The 19,239-nt window shown below is 42.0% G+C and overlaps 1 protein-coding gene across 1 annotated transcript in view; it reads right to left on the bottom strand.

Annotated features, from left to right (window-relative positions):
- Window positions 1-1,110: 1,110 nt before the first annotated feature.
- The window catches only part of esyt2a (extended synaptotagmin-like protein 2a), a 32,977-nt gene continuing 14,848 nt past the window's right edge, over window positions 1,111-19,239 (bottom strand). Inside the window, exons 7-23 of the mRNA XM_061083913.1 lie at window positions 18,254-18,343; window positions 14,720-14,775; window positions 12,321-12,441; window positions 12,024-12,200; window positions 11,494-11,576; window positions 11,096-11,144; window positions 10,753-10,842; window positions 10,542-10,637; window positions 6,771-6,845; window positions 6,353-6,439; window positions 5,517-5,666; window positions 4,964-5,367; window positions 4,432-4,530; window positions 4,210-4,341; window positions 4,026-4,131; window positions 3,875-3,924; window positions 1,111-3,412 (exon numbers count right to left, since the gene is read on the bottom strand). Of these exons, the coding sequence (XP_060939896.1) occupies window positions 3,367-3,412; window positions 3,875-3,924; window positions 4,026-4,131; window positions 4,210-4,341; window positions 4,432-4,530; window positions 4,964-5,367; window positions 5,517-5,666; window positions 6,353-6,439; window positions 6,771-6,845; window positions 10,542-10,637; window positions 10,753-10,842; window positions 11,096-11,144; window positions 11,494-11,576; window positions 12,024-12,200; window positions 12,321-12,441; window positions 14,720-14,775; window positions 18,254-18,343 (1,911 nt within the window). The 3' untranslated portion in view covers window positions 1,111-3,366. The remainder of the gene's footprint in view (window positions 3,413-3,874; window positions 3,925-4,025; window positions 4,132-4,209; window positions 4,342-4,431; window positions 4,531-4,963; window positions 5,368-5,516; window positions 5,667-6,352; window positions 6,440-6,770; window positions 6,846-10,541; window positions 10,638-10,752; window positions 10,843-11,095; window positions 11,145-11,493; window positions 11,577-12,023; window positions 12,201-12,320; window positions 12,442-14,719; window positions 14,776-18,253; window positions 18,344-19,239) is intronic.

Genomic DNA, 19,239 nt, shown 5'->3' with positions numbered 1-19,239 from the left:
ACACTGTTGTTAGGTACCTCACTTCCGGTGAAGACTTCGAAAGTAAAATACCCATAAACTAACCTGCGATTGTGGAGAATTAATAATAACAAAAACAACCACAACGAGAATTCCTTCAGAATACGTACATTTTCACCACTTTCTAACTTTCTGCAAATTTTGGTAAGAATTTGAGCATGTTAAAGCCCTCAAAAAGCCAATTCATTTGCCTGAATAATAATAAAAATAATCCTTACAATTTCAAAAGGGTCTCACCTGACCTTTGATCAGTGCTCGGGCCCTAATAATACATATAACACTGGGAATAAGAATAGAAATACCTTTTAACAGAAAATGACAAGTGCTACACAGGAAATGGTTAAAACACAAAGTACTACAAAAAAAACCCTAATGTTTAAAATGCAAAGTGCACATTTTTTATCTGATCTCAGTTCAAGCTGTGACGCAGAACATCAAGCACCTTTAATGATGCTTTTATTGTGACGGTTACTTCCGTCTTAAGGGTGAAGTTTCGCTAGCTTGATGGATTCAGGAAGCTCAGATTCAGCTCTGGCGCCACCTTCAGGTGCTTTCGGGAAAGAAATCATGTTGTGAAATAAATGGGAGTAAAATAAAGATTATTTCACTTCGATAAATCTCAAATTTAAGAGATGCATCACTATTATCAAAATGACGCAGAACTTATTTATCCCCGACACAGAACAACTGATTGTGTCTCTGGTACTAGAACCAGGAAAGAGTTCACACCAGAGGAAATTAAATATTATTAAAATAACTCATTTTTCTTTGTTTTGTTTTTCAATTTTATACTCGTCTGTTTTCTCAATTAATTGTTACTATTTTTCCATGTTTTTATGTTTGAAAAGTAGAGTTTTAAAAGCTAGTTTGGATCATTAACTTAAATAAACTGTATGAACTCATCAAAACAAATATTCTACGCAAGTAATTTGCTCATATTGTTTTTGAGGAAACTGAGGGAACGTGTCTCCGTCGTCCCGTGACCACCGGGGCTTTTATCGTAAGTTAACCTGTGGACGGGTTTGACAGGAAAGTGATGAACTGGCGTCACAGCGTCGTCATGGAAACACAAAGAAGAGTCAGAGACCGAGGTGCTGTTCAGCTTCCTGCTGCTGCAGCCGAAGCTCTTTATTCATTTCATTGAGACGTTCTAAAACACGTTGGTTCTTTTCAAACACGTTAATATCTCTGGGCCGTGTGGATTTTAAGGCACAAGATAAACAAGATAAACGAGGACACACTGCACCCACAGAGGCAAAGCGTGCAAACCCGATGGCTGACACACAAAATACGAAGACTGACGCACAAACCACGACAAAGAGGACAACGGTTGGAAGAGAACATTGAGAGACATTAAACAATAGTTAGACATTTATGTGAAATACTTTCTTGATGAGAACAAGGCAAAGGTCAATATTTGGTGTTTCAAAGGGCAAAGGTCAAACTGCAGCCACCTCAGGATCAACACACAATCACTGTTTGGCTGCGTTTTGACACACAAACACAATTAAGTGTTCGATACTAAAACTCATTCACAACCACATCGTTTCTTACTGATATAAATCAGATCAATGCTTCATTCAAGTGCATGTACACAAGGCAACACAAAACAAATATGAAACAAACCAAGCAATTAAATTTACACACAATAGTGAACAACAAGAGAAAACAAACATTAAAGAAAAAACTAAACCAACCGAGAACTAAACAAAAATGTGAAACTAGAGGCAAACTCGAAGCTAAAAAAACTAAACAGGAAAACAGAGAAATGTCGTTTTCACCACTTCTGTGTGGGGTTTGTTTCAGACGACACATTTTGTGCGTCAACGCAACAAACGTGACACAACAAAGTGTTGAAAATTACCCTCGATGAAGAGTTAAGACCGATGTTGACGTAAACAAAATGTGAGCGACGATCATGACATCAACAACAGGAAGTGGGAAATAAAACGTTGGTGATTAAAGCATCGTCCAGATAATTCAACGAGTTTAAAGATGTTTGATGAAAAGTGCAAAGTGTTAATTATCAAATAAAAGCCACGACAACAGAAGAGGTGAAATCACCACCCTGCTGCTCTACGTCTTTATTTTTAACACAAATGCTGTTCTCTCACTTTTCATTTTAGATAAAGTCCAACGTGATAGAGGAATGACATGATAGCGATAGTTCCATACTTTGAGTAATACATGTTTTCATTTTTTAAAACCAAAATCCAGGGTTAGCTTAGCTTAGCATAAAGCACGGAGACAGGGATGAGTGTAAAAACATCAGCTGGTGGATTTCATTATTGTTTCATACAAGCAAATAATATAACGACATATAATAATTGATAAACTTAAAAAGGAGATGGCAGGCGGATTGTGTTGCTCGAGACAAAAGCACAACCAAACCTCGCATTTAACTTTTGATGAGAAAGCAAAACCAAAATGTCACCAAATTCCCTTCAAACGGATTTTTCATCAGTTCAAAATCTTTGAATTTGATATTTTGAAAAACATGAATTTAATGAATTTGAGATGAAATTATCTGATAAACCTGATGTTTTCATCCTAAATTAATTCAGGAAATGTTCAAAATGCCGATAAGAACACGGATGATCCCCGACCAGATAAAAAAACACACACACAAACACACAAATGTGCAAATAGTTTTAAAAACCATCAGATAACGGCCTTATTGCAGTGTAACAGCAGGTATATTAACTGATGAAAAAGCCTCTGTTATCGAGCTAAATAAACTTATTACTTGCATCATATTTAACACGATATTTGTGAATTCAAAGTTCTCATCACATGGTTAATACACACGTTATTAAAGTGTAATAAAGCCAGCGTACAGTTGTGTTACCAAAATAAAACACTTCTCGTCTCTTTGGTGACGTCTCTCCCTGCGCCCCCCCCCGCTCTGCCTCAGAAACTCCGTCCAGAATATTGAGCAATTTAAAAAAAGAAAAAATAATAATAATCATGATAACAGATAAAATTACAAACAATCATTTGGCCAAGTCCGAGACCTCGGACGTCTTTCTCTCCACGCCAGTTTCATCCAGCATCATTTTACATTATTTACAAACCTCAGCACATCGATCTTTACGACTAAAAAATAGACTGTTCTACTGTATATTGTGTCATATATAGTTTTCTACTTGTTGCATATATACTCAGCCACTCACGCACTTCTTAAAGGGGACGTTTGCCTTGCGACTGACGTGATTAAATAAATCGAAAGCTGCTTTTCTGTTCCTTTTGTTTGTGTTTAACAGTTACAAGTGATGAAAGAACAACATGGTGCAGTGATGTAGAGCGGAAGTGTGGCGATATGTTGTCGTGAAGACTCGTTGTTGACGTCTATAGCTGCGGAGGCCTCGCCAGGCCGTCTTCGCTCAGCTCATACCTGCAGGAGAAAGAGGAGCGGCGTTTCATTTCAATGGAAAACAAGTTGTGCGTCAGGAGAGAGAAGCGACCTTGAGATTAAATGTCTCAGCGCAGGAGCCACATCGTAATAAGCCGTTCTGGTTCTGGTCTCCTGAGACTAGGCTCGAACCTACGTCTTCACCGGCAGCTACACTCGGGCCTGGTTCTCGCTACTCGAGGAATCGGCCCAAAAAATAAAAGCCCAAGATCGAAGCCAAACTTGTGTTTGATCAGCAGTCGCCAATCAAAGTGCGTGAAATCTCGAAAGACGCGATTCGAGAAGCTCGTGGAAACATCACCTTCTTCTCAAAGTATCACAAGGCTCAGATAGAAGAAGATAAACTTCTTAAAAGGTTTTTAAAAGAAACCTGACAAGCTCAACATTCAATAATCAAAAGCACACGTATCTAAATCTTTTTACAAAGCTGGTAAAGTAACGAACCATTGTGTCCAACTCTTCGTGATGTCGTCATGAGTCAAGTCCACCAGAACCTGACGGAAAACCACAGAAGATCCATTTGCAGTTTTAATCTGAGAAGCAGTGACAGAGACTTTATATAACGAATGAGAAAGAGCAGAGATAAGGTTAGTACCTTTCCCAGAAGGCCTTTGTGCTTGGAGAGCAGACCCCCGCTGTTCTTCACAGCCACGTCCAGGGTCCGTCTGTGGAGCTCCACGAGGGAGACGCTGAACTCAAACCTGAACACACGAACACGGAGGAAGTTAATAATCGTGACTTAAATCAACAACACAGCTACGTGCAGCAGAGGAACTCACGTCTGATCATAAACGGGGTTGAGGGTTTTCTTGAACGTGTGAGTTTTCCTCCGGCCCGACCTCCGTTTGTCGGGAAGCAGGTAGAGGCGGACGTACGGATCCGACCCCTGTTCCGTGAAGGCTATCAGGTTTCTGAGGTGACAATAAAAGAACACAACTTCACGATAAACTCTCACCAGTAAAATGTGTTGGCGTTAACCCTTTAGTGTCGCTAGCTCGAACCTGCAGCCGTGAACCACCACGATGAGCTTGTTCCTCTGCGAGCTGTGTCTGACCGTGAGCTGGACCTCACCCAGTGGGAAGTAACTGGGACCTGAACCACTACAGAGAGAGAGAAGGGGGGGCGACAAAGTCTGGTGAGATCCTCTGATTCGCACAAAGCGGTGGCATCACATCAAGAAGGTTCTGGGTTTGAACCAGCGACTGAATATAAAGATGGACGACATGATGACTCTGCCAAGGTGTCTCGATGGTCTCCACGTTTTTAAACAGCTTCAAATAACGAATTAAAGCCAAACTTTTCGGAAACTCTTAAAATGACAGAAACCGTCTTGTAATTAGGATTAGGGTTAGGGGTTTATGACCTATAAAGCCAGCCACCAGGGGGCGAGCAGGTCGTCCATCTTTACAAACGCTCTATGCTGACGTGACCGTGACGCTCCTGCATGAACTAAACTTTCACACGTACTAAAAACACAACGTTTCTCAGATTCATAATTTGTCATAAATTGGTATTTGATTGGTTGACAGATACTTCTGCAGCTGGGTGAGCCTCTGCTGCAGCTCCTGCGTGGCGTAGGGGTTGGAGATGTCCGATGCGATGCTGGGCGTCGGCTCTTTGCCTCCGGCCAGGTACTGCTGCGAGCCGGAGATGGCAAGGTTAGAGCTGCTCCTCCCGGAATCCGCCAGACTCCGCCCTCCTCTTTCTGCTCCGCCCTGCCCCAGGTCCGTGCTTCCGGGAGACCGGGCGTATTCGCCCGTTTCCTTCTGCCGGTTCATCAGGTCCTGGGCCGAGGGGGGGTGGTCAGAGGCGTCGGAGGGAAGCTTGGAGTCAGAGGAGGCCGAGGGTCTCGGCGTCTGGCCGGAGGACTTAGGGACCTGCACCGAGGAGGGGGCGGAGTCAGGGGCTGGGGACGTGTCCTTCACCTGGCACAACACCTGGAGCAACACAAGAGGAATAAAGACAATCACACACCAGTTGATTGGTTGAGCACACGGGCAACTGTCGGCCCAACAACCATAAACACTGCTCTGAAGAAACGATGGCGGTCGGATTGGCGTCTCCTCCCACAGGTGGCGTCTCGTACCCGCAGAGCCATCTTCATCTTCAGGGTGCAGCTCGGCCCGGAGTTCTTCAGAGGGAAGCGCTGGTTCAGCGTCATGTCTTCTGCCTCCAGGAGGCGAGTCAGCGGCAGCGAGATCGTCCCCAGAGAACATTCGTGTTTCTCATCCTTCACCTGTGGAAAACAACAGAATCACGTCAGATACAATATCAGACCAGTTCGATGAGCAGCAGTAGTTTTTACACCATGTGCAACATTAAAGTGTAAATCAAGTTATCTGTCGTGTTTAAATATGATGTCCAATAATACTTAAAAAACTATTTTTCATCATGGGAATTTAAAGTTCTTTAACATTTGCAATACACATTTTCTGTTATGTTTAATATCAGCAATATTTTTTTTTAATTCATTTATTTTATTACTCTTTCCTTTTCCCTCCATGATATTTTTGTGTTTGTGTATTTATTTGTATTTTCATATTTTGGGCAATATTATGTTCATTCACATGTGCACTATTTTTTAATATATGTGCAGTATAATTTTCATGTACACTTTTAGTTTCACTATAAAGTGCTAGATTTATTTTTTATTATGAGTACCATATTGCAAATCATTTGGTGCAGTATAATATATTACTACTTCAATATCATAGCAATACTGCTTTTGGCAGATACCACATTTTCTACTTAACCTACTTTTGCACCTAAATGATCTTCATTGTACGGTTATTCTACTGGGCATCAATTCTTTGCATTTATTCCTTAATTTAATATAATAATAATAATCATTATTAATTAAAATGATTAATTAAAATCAATTTCTATTTAACAATCACTTTCTCTTCTGTGTGGTTTTAATACCTCCACTTCCAGCTGCTGGTTCCTGGGGTTGTGAATGAGGAAGGTGAAGCTCTCCTCCCACACGGGCTCGTTGGTCTTATATCGAGTCTGGAAACACGAGCGTTTCACAAAGAGGGAATTTCAAAACAAGACACAAGACACAAGCAGGAACAGGAACAGGCTCTCTGGTGAAAACAGCTTTTTACTGAGTTTGTCCAGGATTCAGAGACATTAAATTAAATGAATGAGACCAACTTGAAAGAGCTAGTGTGCAAGATTTTAACATATTAGTGGAAAACTTTCATCTTTTTGATTATTTCAATTCAATTTTGAATTGTTAAAACACACCTAGACCCTTAAACGTATATTTTTCATCTTCAAAAAGCCATATTATATAAACATCCAAGCATTACACTGAATTAATAAACCGTGGTCTCACCTTGCTCTCGAAGGATGTGTGTCCCACTCTGAACTGGACTAACGGATTGGGATCACTGGTCACTTTTTTACCGGACTGCCGAGGAAGGAAAAGAGGTTTTTAAAAAGTTTTGATTACTTACAATCCAAGATTTCTGTCAGGAATGTTAAGCAAGGAAGTCTCACTTGGGTGAAGATTTGACTTGATGTTATCTTTACCAGCTTTTTAAGACAAACTATTAAATAAAACAGATTAAATTAGCCACTAAAACATGCAATACACTGTTAAATGTATTTACAACATAGATGATATCATGTCGTACACGACGCCAGACAAACCGGTGTGATGGTTTAATGTGTCACTTTTAATGTGAAGGAATAAGGAAGGAAATTCTATCAATAAAGAATAAATCCCACAACCAGAGGAAAAAACTCATCAGATCAGAATGAAAAGCTCAATTAAAAGTTTCAGAATCAAGAGGTTGAGTGTGAATGTGCTTCAGAACACAACGCTGGTATTTAGAACACATTGTTAGACACGTTGCACAGTTTTTAGTCGACAGATGTGATTAGTGGAGTTTGTTAATGTCTTCACTTCAGTCAGTTACAGTAACAACAGCAAACAGAGCTGAAAACAACTAACTAATGTTGACAGGAGAGGATCTTCACATTTTAACGATCTCTATTCTTTATTCTCTTTCAGTCTCCGACCTCTTTCCTGTTGTTGTGAACACGTCTGACTCAAACAAAAGAGTTTAGGTCTGAAAACGGCTTTACTGTATTTCTGATGTGTATTTATTTTATATCTCTTTTAATTCAATCTTGAATCATTTTATTCCGATGTTTATCTTGAATCAGAGCCGAGTAACACATCCTGCTCGCAGAGTTACGTTGACTAGCATTGTGTTCAAAGTGTTTATTGCCGTGCAGGTGGAAAACGAGTTGAATGTGCGATCGGTTTGTCTCTGTGTCTCCTCTGCATTCGTCCTCAGTGTCTGAGCGATGTGGGGGGGGTGCTTCGTCTCCATGTCGTTACCTTGATGGCCTTACTGAACGAGGCCTTCTTCAGCCCCGCTGGGTTGAACTCTAACGGATTGCGCTTTGATTTTCCGCCGGGACAAGGGAGGAGAGAGCAAACACACAAACACAAACACACACACACACACAGTCACACACACCGGGTTATTAGGGGAACAAGGGGGCATGCAGGGAGGAAGAGGAGGATGAGATAGAAAACACCGGCATCACCATCATCGTCCAACATGAGGATGCAACACAACACAACACAGACAGAGACAACATGAATGATCACATGGTTAATGTCATTACCCAATTAAATATGGTCACCAGCTTAAAAATAGAGTCCAAGCAAAGTTTTTTGAGTTTCAAAACTAAATCTATATATATATATAAAAACATATTCTTAGTGTTATCCATCAAATTTGGCTGATGAAGAGTTGAGACAATGTGAAAACTGAAAATAAAACCAAATTTAAATAATAAATACAAAAACAAACAAATAAATTCAATTTGAGGAAGACTTGGAACCAATATCAAACAAAAATTAAATTGTTTGGACTCTAGTGAAAATGCCACAACATTAGATTTGGTGATTAAAACAGAGAGAGGAGATTAAAACAGAGAGAGGAAACCAGTATGATCCACAGGAAGCTGGGATGGTTGGATGTGGTGATGATGGGGAAACATTGATATTTTCCTACTGATGTGAACGACTCACTAACTGAACTGTTCACGTTCACATCCTCCTTCGTTCACAACGGAATGAGATCGAAGAGAAACAGAATCAGAGTTTTCTTCCTTTTCCTTGACTGAAAATAAAGATGGACGACACGACGGCTCCAAAAGAAAGTGAAGCCAAATCATCTTGAGAGACGCTCGGTTGTTCTGGAGCCGGATCTCGATATCACTGCTCAACGCCACAATCACTATCACGTCACCGCCACAAGAGGGCAGCACCATTGGATAGTTTGGCTTCATTCTTGTCTCGTGGGAGGAAGTGGAGACGCGGCGTCCATCTTTATTCACAGATTATAGTCTGAAGACTCAGCGATGGGACAGGACACACACGGACATTCTGGCAAGTATTGGGTCTGATGAAGGAGGCATTGAGTCTTTTGACGGTTCCTGTCGAAAGGTCTTTTTATACAGTGGCTTTGAATGGACCAGTATCCATGTGCTGCCCCCTGGTGGTCGAGCTGCGGTCACATAGGAGACTGATGGAGCAAACCAGTTCACACACAGTAGATTTAAACATGATGGATGGAGAGAAGCAATCCACGGAGAATTCGCCCTCCCTACTCTGAAAATCTAAAAACAATAGGATCCAAATACATTCCTCCCTCTATACAGATATGTCTCTGTAGTATTTTATCAATTACAAAAACTGTGATTAAATATAAAATTAAATTTATATAAAAAATAACCCCTTTTTTATTACGAATAAAATATTAAGACGTTTTTTTGAATGAGGAGCTGAAATTACATATATTTTCTGTTTTCCTAATTCTATTATAATTCTGAGGCCAGTTCGCTCTTTAAGTTTGGTTTGAGTGTATGATGTGTAACTTTGGCCACTAGGGGTCACTCAATCAAAACAATAACCAGAAACCTAGTTTGACGACATCATAAAGCAGCGTGGGATCATGGGAGTTGGTGTCTTTCCCACCATTGCTGATGAAAATCAACCCGATGTGATATTATGACTTTATCCTCCACATCTCCATATTGTTATTTTTCTTCAACACGGCTCTAGATAACCAGAATGTCACAAATCAAAATCTGGAGGAAAGGAAAGATGTTTTTGATCCTAAAACCTAAACCCTCAATGTTGTTAGATTATTTTCTTGTGATGAGTCAACAGAAAACATTCACGTTAAATAAAGATAGTGGAGAACTCAACCCGTGCACTAGGAGGGAGTCATGCTCATCAGGCAGACGGTTAACAAACTTTCTTTAAAACCAAACGCAAGCAAAAACCACAACAGAAAAAAGAAAAGCAAGACGTCTGCAGCAGCGTTCATCAAACCTCAAGCTGCTCTAGGATGCAGAAAACAGCCGGCAGACTCACAAACAAGGTCCTATAGAGAGAGGCGGTGTTCTCGCAGAACACCAGGCCCGCCGCCCGCCGCTCTTTTAAGTAGCCGGAGCCCAAGTTCCCCTCGAAGACGCTCTTCAGAGGGGGGAGGAGGAGAGGAGAGGCAGAGAAGAAGAGGAGGCTGAAAAGAGGAAGGTGAGGCGTGCACTACAGAGGCTTAACCGCGAAGAGAAAACACACTTCTGTAGGAGACGAGAGACTTCATGTTTTCACTCTAAAACATTCCCATGAAAATGAAACTTTAACGATTCTCGTCCTCAGCTTTTATTTCCTGTCACTGTTCTTTAAGTTTTAAGATTTTCTGTATTCCTGCAGCGTCTGATTAGTGATCGACACGGAAGCTGAAAATACGACGTCCTTTTCTGTGAGGAAGCGTCTACAGAGAGAACCACAGAGCCGTGCTGGTGTTTCCCAAGAATATTATAGCCTACGCAGAAGGGTTAGGGTTTCATAAGCGTCCGTTTTTTTAATCCAGATGTGATGGATTACCACGAAACCTGTAGGAAGAATGTGGAATGGGTCAGGGAAGAACTCTTTGAATGTTGGTGCTGACCCCAGTCAGGGGGCGTATCCAGGATTTATTACCTGTAACATTGTCGTCAACAATTTCCGAGTGATCTTGACGAAAAAAATATACTTGAATTTACTGTTGGCGGAGTTACGAGCTTTATCACTCACCGGCAGGTTTCTGGCAGAATCCAGGTAGACTACGAGCAGCGCAGAGGACAGGCCGTCGCTGGCTTTACCGCGATCAGCACCGATGTTCATCAGCGCCTGTGGGGTCGGGGGAGGAGGGTGGGAGAGGTCAGTGACTGGTAAAGGTCAGGGGTCAGCTGTACAGTCATGTTAGTGGATGTGAATGAGCGGTTTGTGTGAGTGAAGCCGGTACCTGGTCCAGCTGCTCAGGTGCAGCCAGAGGAGACAACCACTCCAGTTTGAGGTGCAGCTTCCCTGAGGCCACTTCCTCCAAAACAAACCACTGAGGACACACATATGTTCACTGTTGATATCGACACTTTCATGAGTAACAGAGAAAATCGTCTTGTGGATCAGTGGAAGTGATGCAACAACGCCACAAGGTTTTTAAAAATAAAGAAGATACTGTAAAGCGTTCATTATAACTTTGACTATTTATATTCAGCTTATTTTGAAAAAGCTAAGTTGGAAACCAAAAGAAGTTTGGATATTTGTATTTAAAAAAGGATGAAGCATTAGTTTGAAGATGCATTTACCTCGTCGACCTTCTGTTCCTTCTGGAGCTCGGCCAGGTTGATCACCAGACTGAGAAACACAAAGACACAAACAGTACGACACTTTACTGAGGCCGACTCGTCACAACAAACTCTCTCATCCTGTCAAAACATTTCTTTAAAAAAGGTTTACAGAGAATAAACCGGACACTTTGCTGATATAATACTTCAGCATATATTAAATTTATATCTGTGCATAGTTTCAGAACTGGTGATGTTGAAAAACTCTCCTCTACTTCTTGTTATTAATAAAACTGCAATAAGTTACTTACAAAAAAAGTAAAAGCAGTAAGAGGTTAAAAGGTTACAGATTTAAGATCCAGCAGCCTGAGGTAAAAAAGTTTAAACTCTTAATTTAATTTAACAGAAATCAATATTACCTTCCCAGAAAGTCGTCTTTATCGGGGTCGTCGTCAAACAGCTCGACGCCCACATTGGGTCCAGAGTGATCGTACACCATGGCCTGAAGACACAAACAGATACGTTAACACGAGGCCTTGAGAGGAACAGACGGAGATGGTTGGACACTGTGAGAACCCAGAACCCACACGTGTCTAAATCTGGAGACCAAGTGTAACAAATTCATCTTAAAGTCGTCATTTGAAATCGAGTCTTAACTCTTCAGGGAAAAGTTTCATAGTTCGAATCCACCAGTGCTTTGACTTATTTTAACACAAATTCAACTGAGGGAAAAAGGAATCTGATAAAACATAAAAACGCTTCAGGGTCAGATTTTGTAGAATTTTTATTGCCGGGCAATGAACCCTAAATCTGAGACAAGGGCTTTGAGACAGAGGCTGAAAAGAGGAGCTGCAGCAAAGTGATTCACGATTACAAGAAATGGACAACGGACACAGGAAAGAAAAACGTTCACCGTACAATCACGACTCGGGATAACTTCCCCACTCACCTCGTACACTTCATTCCATTTGGGGTTGATGGTCTCGTGTTTGACTTTGCTCTGGAAGACTTGTGTCCCGACCTGGACGACTCCGTACGGGTCCGACTTGCCTTTAATCAGCCCTCCGAGTAACTTGTCTTTAATCAGCAAGTCCTGGGCCTCGATGAAGTGGATCCTCAGGATGCCCTGAGGACACGGACGAGGAACAGAGGGCGGGAATGAGCAGGAGCAGAGGTCAACTTCACATGAACTTTGACTTTTATGTCCCATCTGCTAACGTGGAGGAGGCCGGGGTGTGTGTGCTACCTTGGGAACGGGGAAGCGCAGCGCGGCTAGTGCAGCTTCTCCCACCAGAGGGATCTTGATGGAGTTGGGCAGAACCAGGAAATCGTAGATGATGTCCTGGATGATGTTGTCACATAAACCACTGAGACAGAAGGACGGAGGACAGACACAGACACAGACAAAGACAGACAATAAATTAGACCAAAAAAACAATAGGTTCAAATTTGGGGATTTCAAACAACCAGAATTTTGTAGAACTTTGTCCCATCTTCTAACATGGAGAAGGCAGAGTTTAGATCATAAATCATATCGATAAATTAGATTTAAGAAGAGAAGGAAAAATGAGTTAGAGTGAGATGAACTAGTTTAAAGCTGTGTTACCTCAATCTATCAGTTACAGGCTATTAAATCAACATCAGTAAAGTAAAATTAAGTAAATAAAATTTAAAATGTGTAGTTCTGGATCAGACTGTAGACCAGTATTAATTATTATGCCGTTAAAAGGAACCAATGCTTGTTTTCAGATTAGTTTAAATACAAGTAGCTCTTCAGATGAAGCTTTGGTTCATCACAGGCTAAACTACCCGACACTACCCTGGATGTCCTCTAGAGAGCAGCAGTGTCCTGCCTCAGAACACAGCCGGGCTGATCCGGGGTCTGTTTCAAACTGTCTTGTCACGTGATTTGTCAAGTATGTCTAGTGTTGACGTGCTGATTCCTGGTCTGCTCAAAGCAAACCACAACACAAACACATAACTGCATCCAGATGAGTGTTGGATGGTGTAATACTGTGGCTTCCACATATCCCATCATGCCTAGAGGGGGACTTTGTTTTGGTATTAGACTGAGCAGTGTGTGTCTGTGTGTGTGTGTGTGTGTGTGTTGACATGTGAAACAACCACTTATATTTCATAAGCAGGTGTGTGTTTTTCTTGGTGTGTAGTGTGATTATGTCATCTAGCAGTCTGAGCAGACGTGTGTGTATATCCTGCTGTTCTCACACACACACACACACACACACACACACACACAGGAAGAAAGTAGGGAGGGCGAGGTCAGGGTAGGTCTGTAGCCTGATCGCAGGAGAAAAGCAGACACACACACACACCCACACACACACAAACCCACACACACAGACACACACATTGGTGTTTTGCTCCAAACTCGTCAGACGAGGAAAGCTACATTTCACAGGGCGGAGTTTTTTGGAAACGAGTTTCTACAAACAGTGATGCAGCAGGAAACGGCAGCAGATCCGTTCAGAGGAGTTTCCACCCGGCAGGCAACTGCTCTGCGGGCGCCGTCCAGGACGTTAACCACCTTATCGCCATGAGGTTCACATTTAAGTTGCTTGGTGAATAATCTTGACGAAGAATACGTGTTGTGTTTGTGTTTTCTGAACGATTGAGCAACACTTTGACACCTGTTTCCAATATTTACATAGATACAGAGAGCAAAGAAAAAGCATCAGGTGTGACGGGCGGATGATAACTTTAAAACCTAAATGTTAATATGTGCTTGTAAGAGACGGACAAACAGTTTGCAATTGTCAAAAGTTCAACATTTGAGAAGTTCACAATTAAAAACTACTATTTGGAGCTGATTGTATATTGAAGTTAATTGGTTTGTAAGAGTTGAGGTCGGAAAGTCGTGTCCCAGAGTTTCATGGCCGACAGAGGAGTGTCCAATGGGGAATTTTTATCAACAACAAAGATGGCTGCTGCTGATGGAGACAGTATAAAAACCTGCTGTACGCTTACGTCTACATTTTTTCTTCTCCGTGACAGAGGGACCTGGATCAGACGAGTGTATTTCTCATCTTCATATGAAACAAAGAAACCTCACAAGATATTAAAAGTGAAGATTAACGCGGCACCAAAAGAAGTCCTGGTTCGAAGCGCTTCTCACAAATCCGTCCGACATCACGGTTCTGTCTGCCGCCACTCTCCTTTCATAATCACGTTACTAAAAATAACAACACTTAGCGGGGGGGGGGGGAATAGGTCATAATCCATTCTGTGATCCAGAGGTTAATGTAATGGTTTCAGCAGCCGAGCCTGAGAGTCTGGGAGACCACTCTGACCGAGGGCCGGTGGGATCAAGGTGAGAGGAGGTGAGAGGAGGTAAGAGCTACACAACGTTGTGTGTGTGTGTGTGTGTGAGTGTGTGTGTGTATGCTATGTAAAACAGCTGTGTGAGAGCATGTCACACAGCTGTTCTCCCTGCTCGCTCCCTGAAGAGAAACCACCTGGTCATGATAATCAAAGAATATGAGTGTGTGTGTGTGTGTTTGTGTGTGTGTGTACGTGTGCATGATGTGGCTCTTAACAACATAACTGATAAGAGTTAAAAACCAGTCGACATCACGTGTATGAGGTATTTGAGATCAAACTAAAAACACTTTACACACTGTCACTTACTTTAAACCAGGAATGTCCAGCATGTTTGTGAGTCCGCTCCAATTGATGTCGAGCAACTGAAGAAGAGGAGAAATGAGGAAAATGTTAAATACAAGGAGACAAAAGACAAAGAAACTGTGACTGAAATTAAACAAGAATAATCTGTCATATAAACTGTAGTATATATGCATTTGACAACTATTCCTAATGTTCACCATTATTTGCAGGATCTCATTCAATCACTGTCTCCATAACATTCTGGCTTGGATGATAAAGAAGGACAACAAATCTTGCTTTCAGAAGGAATGCAGATGCTTAAAGTGCACAGCTACTTTGTCACTTCTATTATTCAAGACAAGCCGTTAACGTCCAACCCCTCAGCTGATCATAAAGCTGTAGGTGTGATAAGATATGATGCTGGTCCTGCTCTCAACCCGGGTTTTTTATTCCACAGCACAAGAGTCATTCTCTATAGAAACAACCAGTGGACAGTTGTCTTGTCCTGGTCATTCCACAGAATATACCCAGAGTCTGTGTTCATTTGTACAAACAGTAAACAGGATGGAGTCTGGATGGAACGGAGGTGGGGCAGCAATCAGTCCTGACTGATCTGTTTACTCTGTGAGAATGGAATCAGACGAGAGGAGCAGGAGTGTCTCAGCCTGCAGTCCGTGTTCCTGCAGCTGATGAGCAGCAACTGCCCGTCCAGTTCAGGCATCACACATCTACACTGTACCGCTTAGTGCACGACACACTTCACCAGAGTCGCGTTGGGAAGGCGCCCAGTTCAAAATAACAACATCCATCGGCCTTAAAAGGAGCGTGAGCAGAGTAACAGTTGTCATGGGAGACACAGTGTATATGTGGACTAAAGTGACCTGATGGCCGTGTGACTGTGTTTGAAAATATAGAAGTTTGAGCATGAGTGGAAGTCAGAGAAGGGAGGATTGTGTGTATGTGTGTGTGTGTGTGTGTCAGTATGTCGCAGATTAAGAGCGACTGCAAAGCTGGAAAAGGTCATAAAAGAGGCTTAAAAGGTCAAATACTGGAAGCCATTATTACAGCTGAAGCGAATGAAGAGCATCGAAGCTGAAGTGGTGCATTAAACTGCTGGAGTAACTGCACACATGCACAAATGGATTTAAAACAACAGCAGCATCAGTAGAGTTTGTTCTAATTGTACTAGGAAAATCAAATAAATACATAATGTCTTTTCCCCCCACCATGTAAAATACTAAAGTTTTCTGTCAGGCCAGTAAACAAATTAAAAAAGGACTGGTCCATGGTTTTGCTTCCCATCCCAGAGACGACTCACAATCACAGAGTCATCGGCAAAACCCCAAGTACAAACGTTGATGCATGATTGCTCTGGAACTCATTTGTATACAAAGCAAATGTGGTGGAAGCACAAAGCCCCTCAGGGGGTCGAGTGGAAGACGAGCGCTAACTGGTCCGGGTTCCACCAACCCACTGGAATCTGTTCACATGTCATTGCACTGAAGTGAGCGTGACTTGCAGACGAATGTCCACGTTTCTCCTCCAGAGTGAAACGACTTGTCTCTGTTCAACCCTCAGACTGTTGCTGACAGTTTATCAAAGGCTGACTATGACTGGTATGTGAATGTGATGTAAACAATGCACCAGTCAGCTCAGGACAAAGGAAATCATTTTTGGCAAGTTTAAGGCAACTCCTGGAACAGCAGGTTACAAATATAACTTTTACAGCTGGAACAGAATGTCACCGGACTCGTTCGAGGCATCCAGAAGAGTTTGGCGGTTGAACAAAGCTTCATGAAAGTGCAGCTGCATTGAAGATGTGACTGAAGTGTAAGAACAGTGCGGGAGGCATCTGATGACAAATCTAAATCCCGAGGCGTCATCACAATCACAGGAAAGTATTTTTCAGAAAGGTGAATATAACTGTAGTGACGGCAGAAGTCTTTCCGCGTCAGTGATTTAATAACAAACAATGAGTCAGGCTGTCATGTCTGACAAGGGTGACCCAGATAAAGATAAGACACAGGAAGTCATGACAAATCAAACTTTGTTTAAAATACGTCTTTAGTTTAAAATGTCCAGCTTGGACCATTTGTTTGGGACTTTTGAAATGTAGATCTCGCCTTTATTTTGCAGATAATGCTTCAATGCTAACTTAATGTTCACCATCTTAGTTCAGATACAAAGCTGAGATCTGACCCAACAGCAGGTGACAAGCAGAAGAAACAGATAACACAGACTTTTCTTTCAAGTTTGACTCTTCACCACAAAAAATTTCAGGAGGAGAAGAAGAATTTCATGTCTTTTGGGGGCTTTTTGATGATGACTCTTTTCCTGTGGGTGTGGGCATCAAAGTCTAAACTCTAGAAGATAACATGTGTTGATGCACAGGAAGGAAGACGGCAGCAGAGAAGGAATCCACTGATAAAGAAGGACTGAAGCTCGGCAGCCATCGGGAAGACTGAGGTGGAAAGTGCTGCTGTTGATGGAGGTTTAGAAAAACAAACAGGGCCATGTTCCAACAGTAAGAGCAAGAAGTGATGAGTGGATGTTACTCACAACAACAACAACACTGCTATATGTCATACAACACACTAGAGGAAAGAAACACATCATATATAACCTTTAAAGAAACAGAAACTCTCTGCTCAGTCGCACAAGAACAAGACTTTCAATCCTCATAAGCTCCAGGGAGGCAGAGCTAACTGTTGTCAATGTGTAGATAGATAGATGGATACTTTATTAATCCCGAGGGAAATTTAAATCATCCAGTAGCTTATACACTTAAACACCTCACTCACATACATTCATAAATCACATACGGAGAACATATTTACAGATACAGGAATGGAATGCAATGATGTGATTGTGTTAGTGTCCAGTAGGGAAGTGTTCTTGTGCTGCCTGAGTGGAAAGTACAATAACAAATATATATATATATATATATATATATATATATAAAACAACAAAAATATATATATATATATAAATATAAAAGAATATGTAGTGGTAAAGTCTGTGCATGGGGCTAGTATAGCCAGTAAAGGGTTGGACAGTGGGTTGGTATATAATAATGAGATGAGATGAGAAGAGTAGAGTTAAGAAGATTGAGACAGACTGAGGTAGACTCATGCAGGGAAGATCACTCCCCCCTCCCCCTCCTCTTCTGCAGTAGCCATTCTAATAAACTAAAACCGTAAATCACAGGTTCAAATCTGACTGAAAGATGTAATATGGTTAGGACTGCACACTTGCTGTTGTTTCAAGAAGTGTATCGGGGGTAAACAGGTAGGACTTCAGGGTGGATACTCTGCAGACTCATCTCATGACGTCCACATGTCCAGACCTCACTTCACTTTACCAGAAATTCATGGACGTGTTCCTGGGAAGCTTGTGAGTGCGGAGTCCACAAGGGGCCAGGTGGACTTTGTGTCCACTAGACTCGCAAACGGAGCCGGCCTTTGCTTAGATAATGTCCATAGTGATATGGCCGTGGGAAATAGTGATGATTTGTGTTGTTTTTGTTGTGTTCAGGGGACATAAGGTCAAGGTACTCACTGGTTTCTTGAGGAAGAAGACGCTCAGAGCGCCGATCAGAGGCATGTCCCCCAGCAGAGGCTCCATCACCACCCTCAACGTCCCGTGAAGCTGGAGAGGAGAGAGAACAACATTAGGAACCCAGCCAGTCCTGGTCGTGTTAGGAGCTCAGTGAACGTTTGACAGCATTGAATTCCAGATCATGTGGACTAAAGTGGCCTCTGACCGGATGGTGGATCATGATCCTGCTGGTTGCTGACCATAGACTGATTGCAGCAGGACTGCTTGACATACCGTATTGAAATTATCCTTCAAAATGTTTACCCTATCAATGCTGCCAAAAAACTTTAATCTTGATGAAGTTTTCCTACACTTGACATCCATTGCACTTCTGTCCGTCCTAGGAGACGGATCCTCACATGTCTCTCTGAGGTTTCTACATATTTTTACCCTGTTAACAGGGTTTTTTTGTAGTTTTTCCTTACTCTTGTTGAGGGTTTAGGACAGAGGATGTCTCACCATGTTAAAGCCCTGTGAGACGAATTGTGATTTGTGAATATGGGCTATACAAATAAAGTTTGATTGATTGATTGATTGAGATCATCTCCACAAATGATCCGTGGCAGCTGTTTTTTGAGCTTTTGAACTTTGCAGAGCTTTTAAATTCACAAAGAAAACTCTATAAACACACTGGAGGAAGGAATCAGAGAAAAAACACGATAACTCTCCTTTAATAAAAGTCTGAATGTTTCAATGTCTCATCATTGAGCTCGTTGCTCTATCGGCAGCTGCAGTGACTCAAACCTCTGATATGCAGCTTGCTCGACTGCAGCACCAAATTTGGTTGTAGCTCGCGCTGAGTAATTAAACACAACATTGTGCTCATCATACGGGTGCAGGGGAGAGATTGAAGATATCCTGTTGTTGGTCCTCGCTGACCTCCTGCAGCTCGCTCCTGCCTGAAGGGAGATTCTTTAATAACCGTGTGCGTCAGGATCAGTTTGACC

This window comes from Limanda limanda, chromosome 13 (genome assembly GCF_963576545.1).
Source record: "Limanda limanda chromosome 13, fLimLim1.1, whole genome shotgun sequence".
NCBI classification, from domain to species: Eukaryota; Metazoa; Chordata; class Actinopteri; order Pleuronectiformes; family Pleuronectidae; genus Limanda; species Limanda limanda.
Note: the sequence above shows the minus strand (reverse complement) of the source record. Positions and strands in the feature narration are given on the sequence as shown.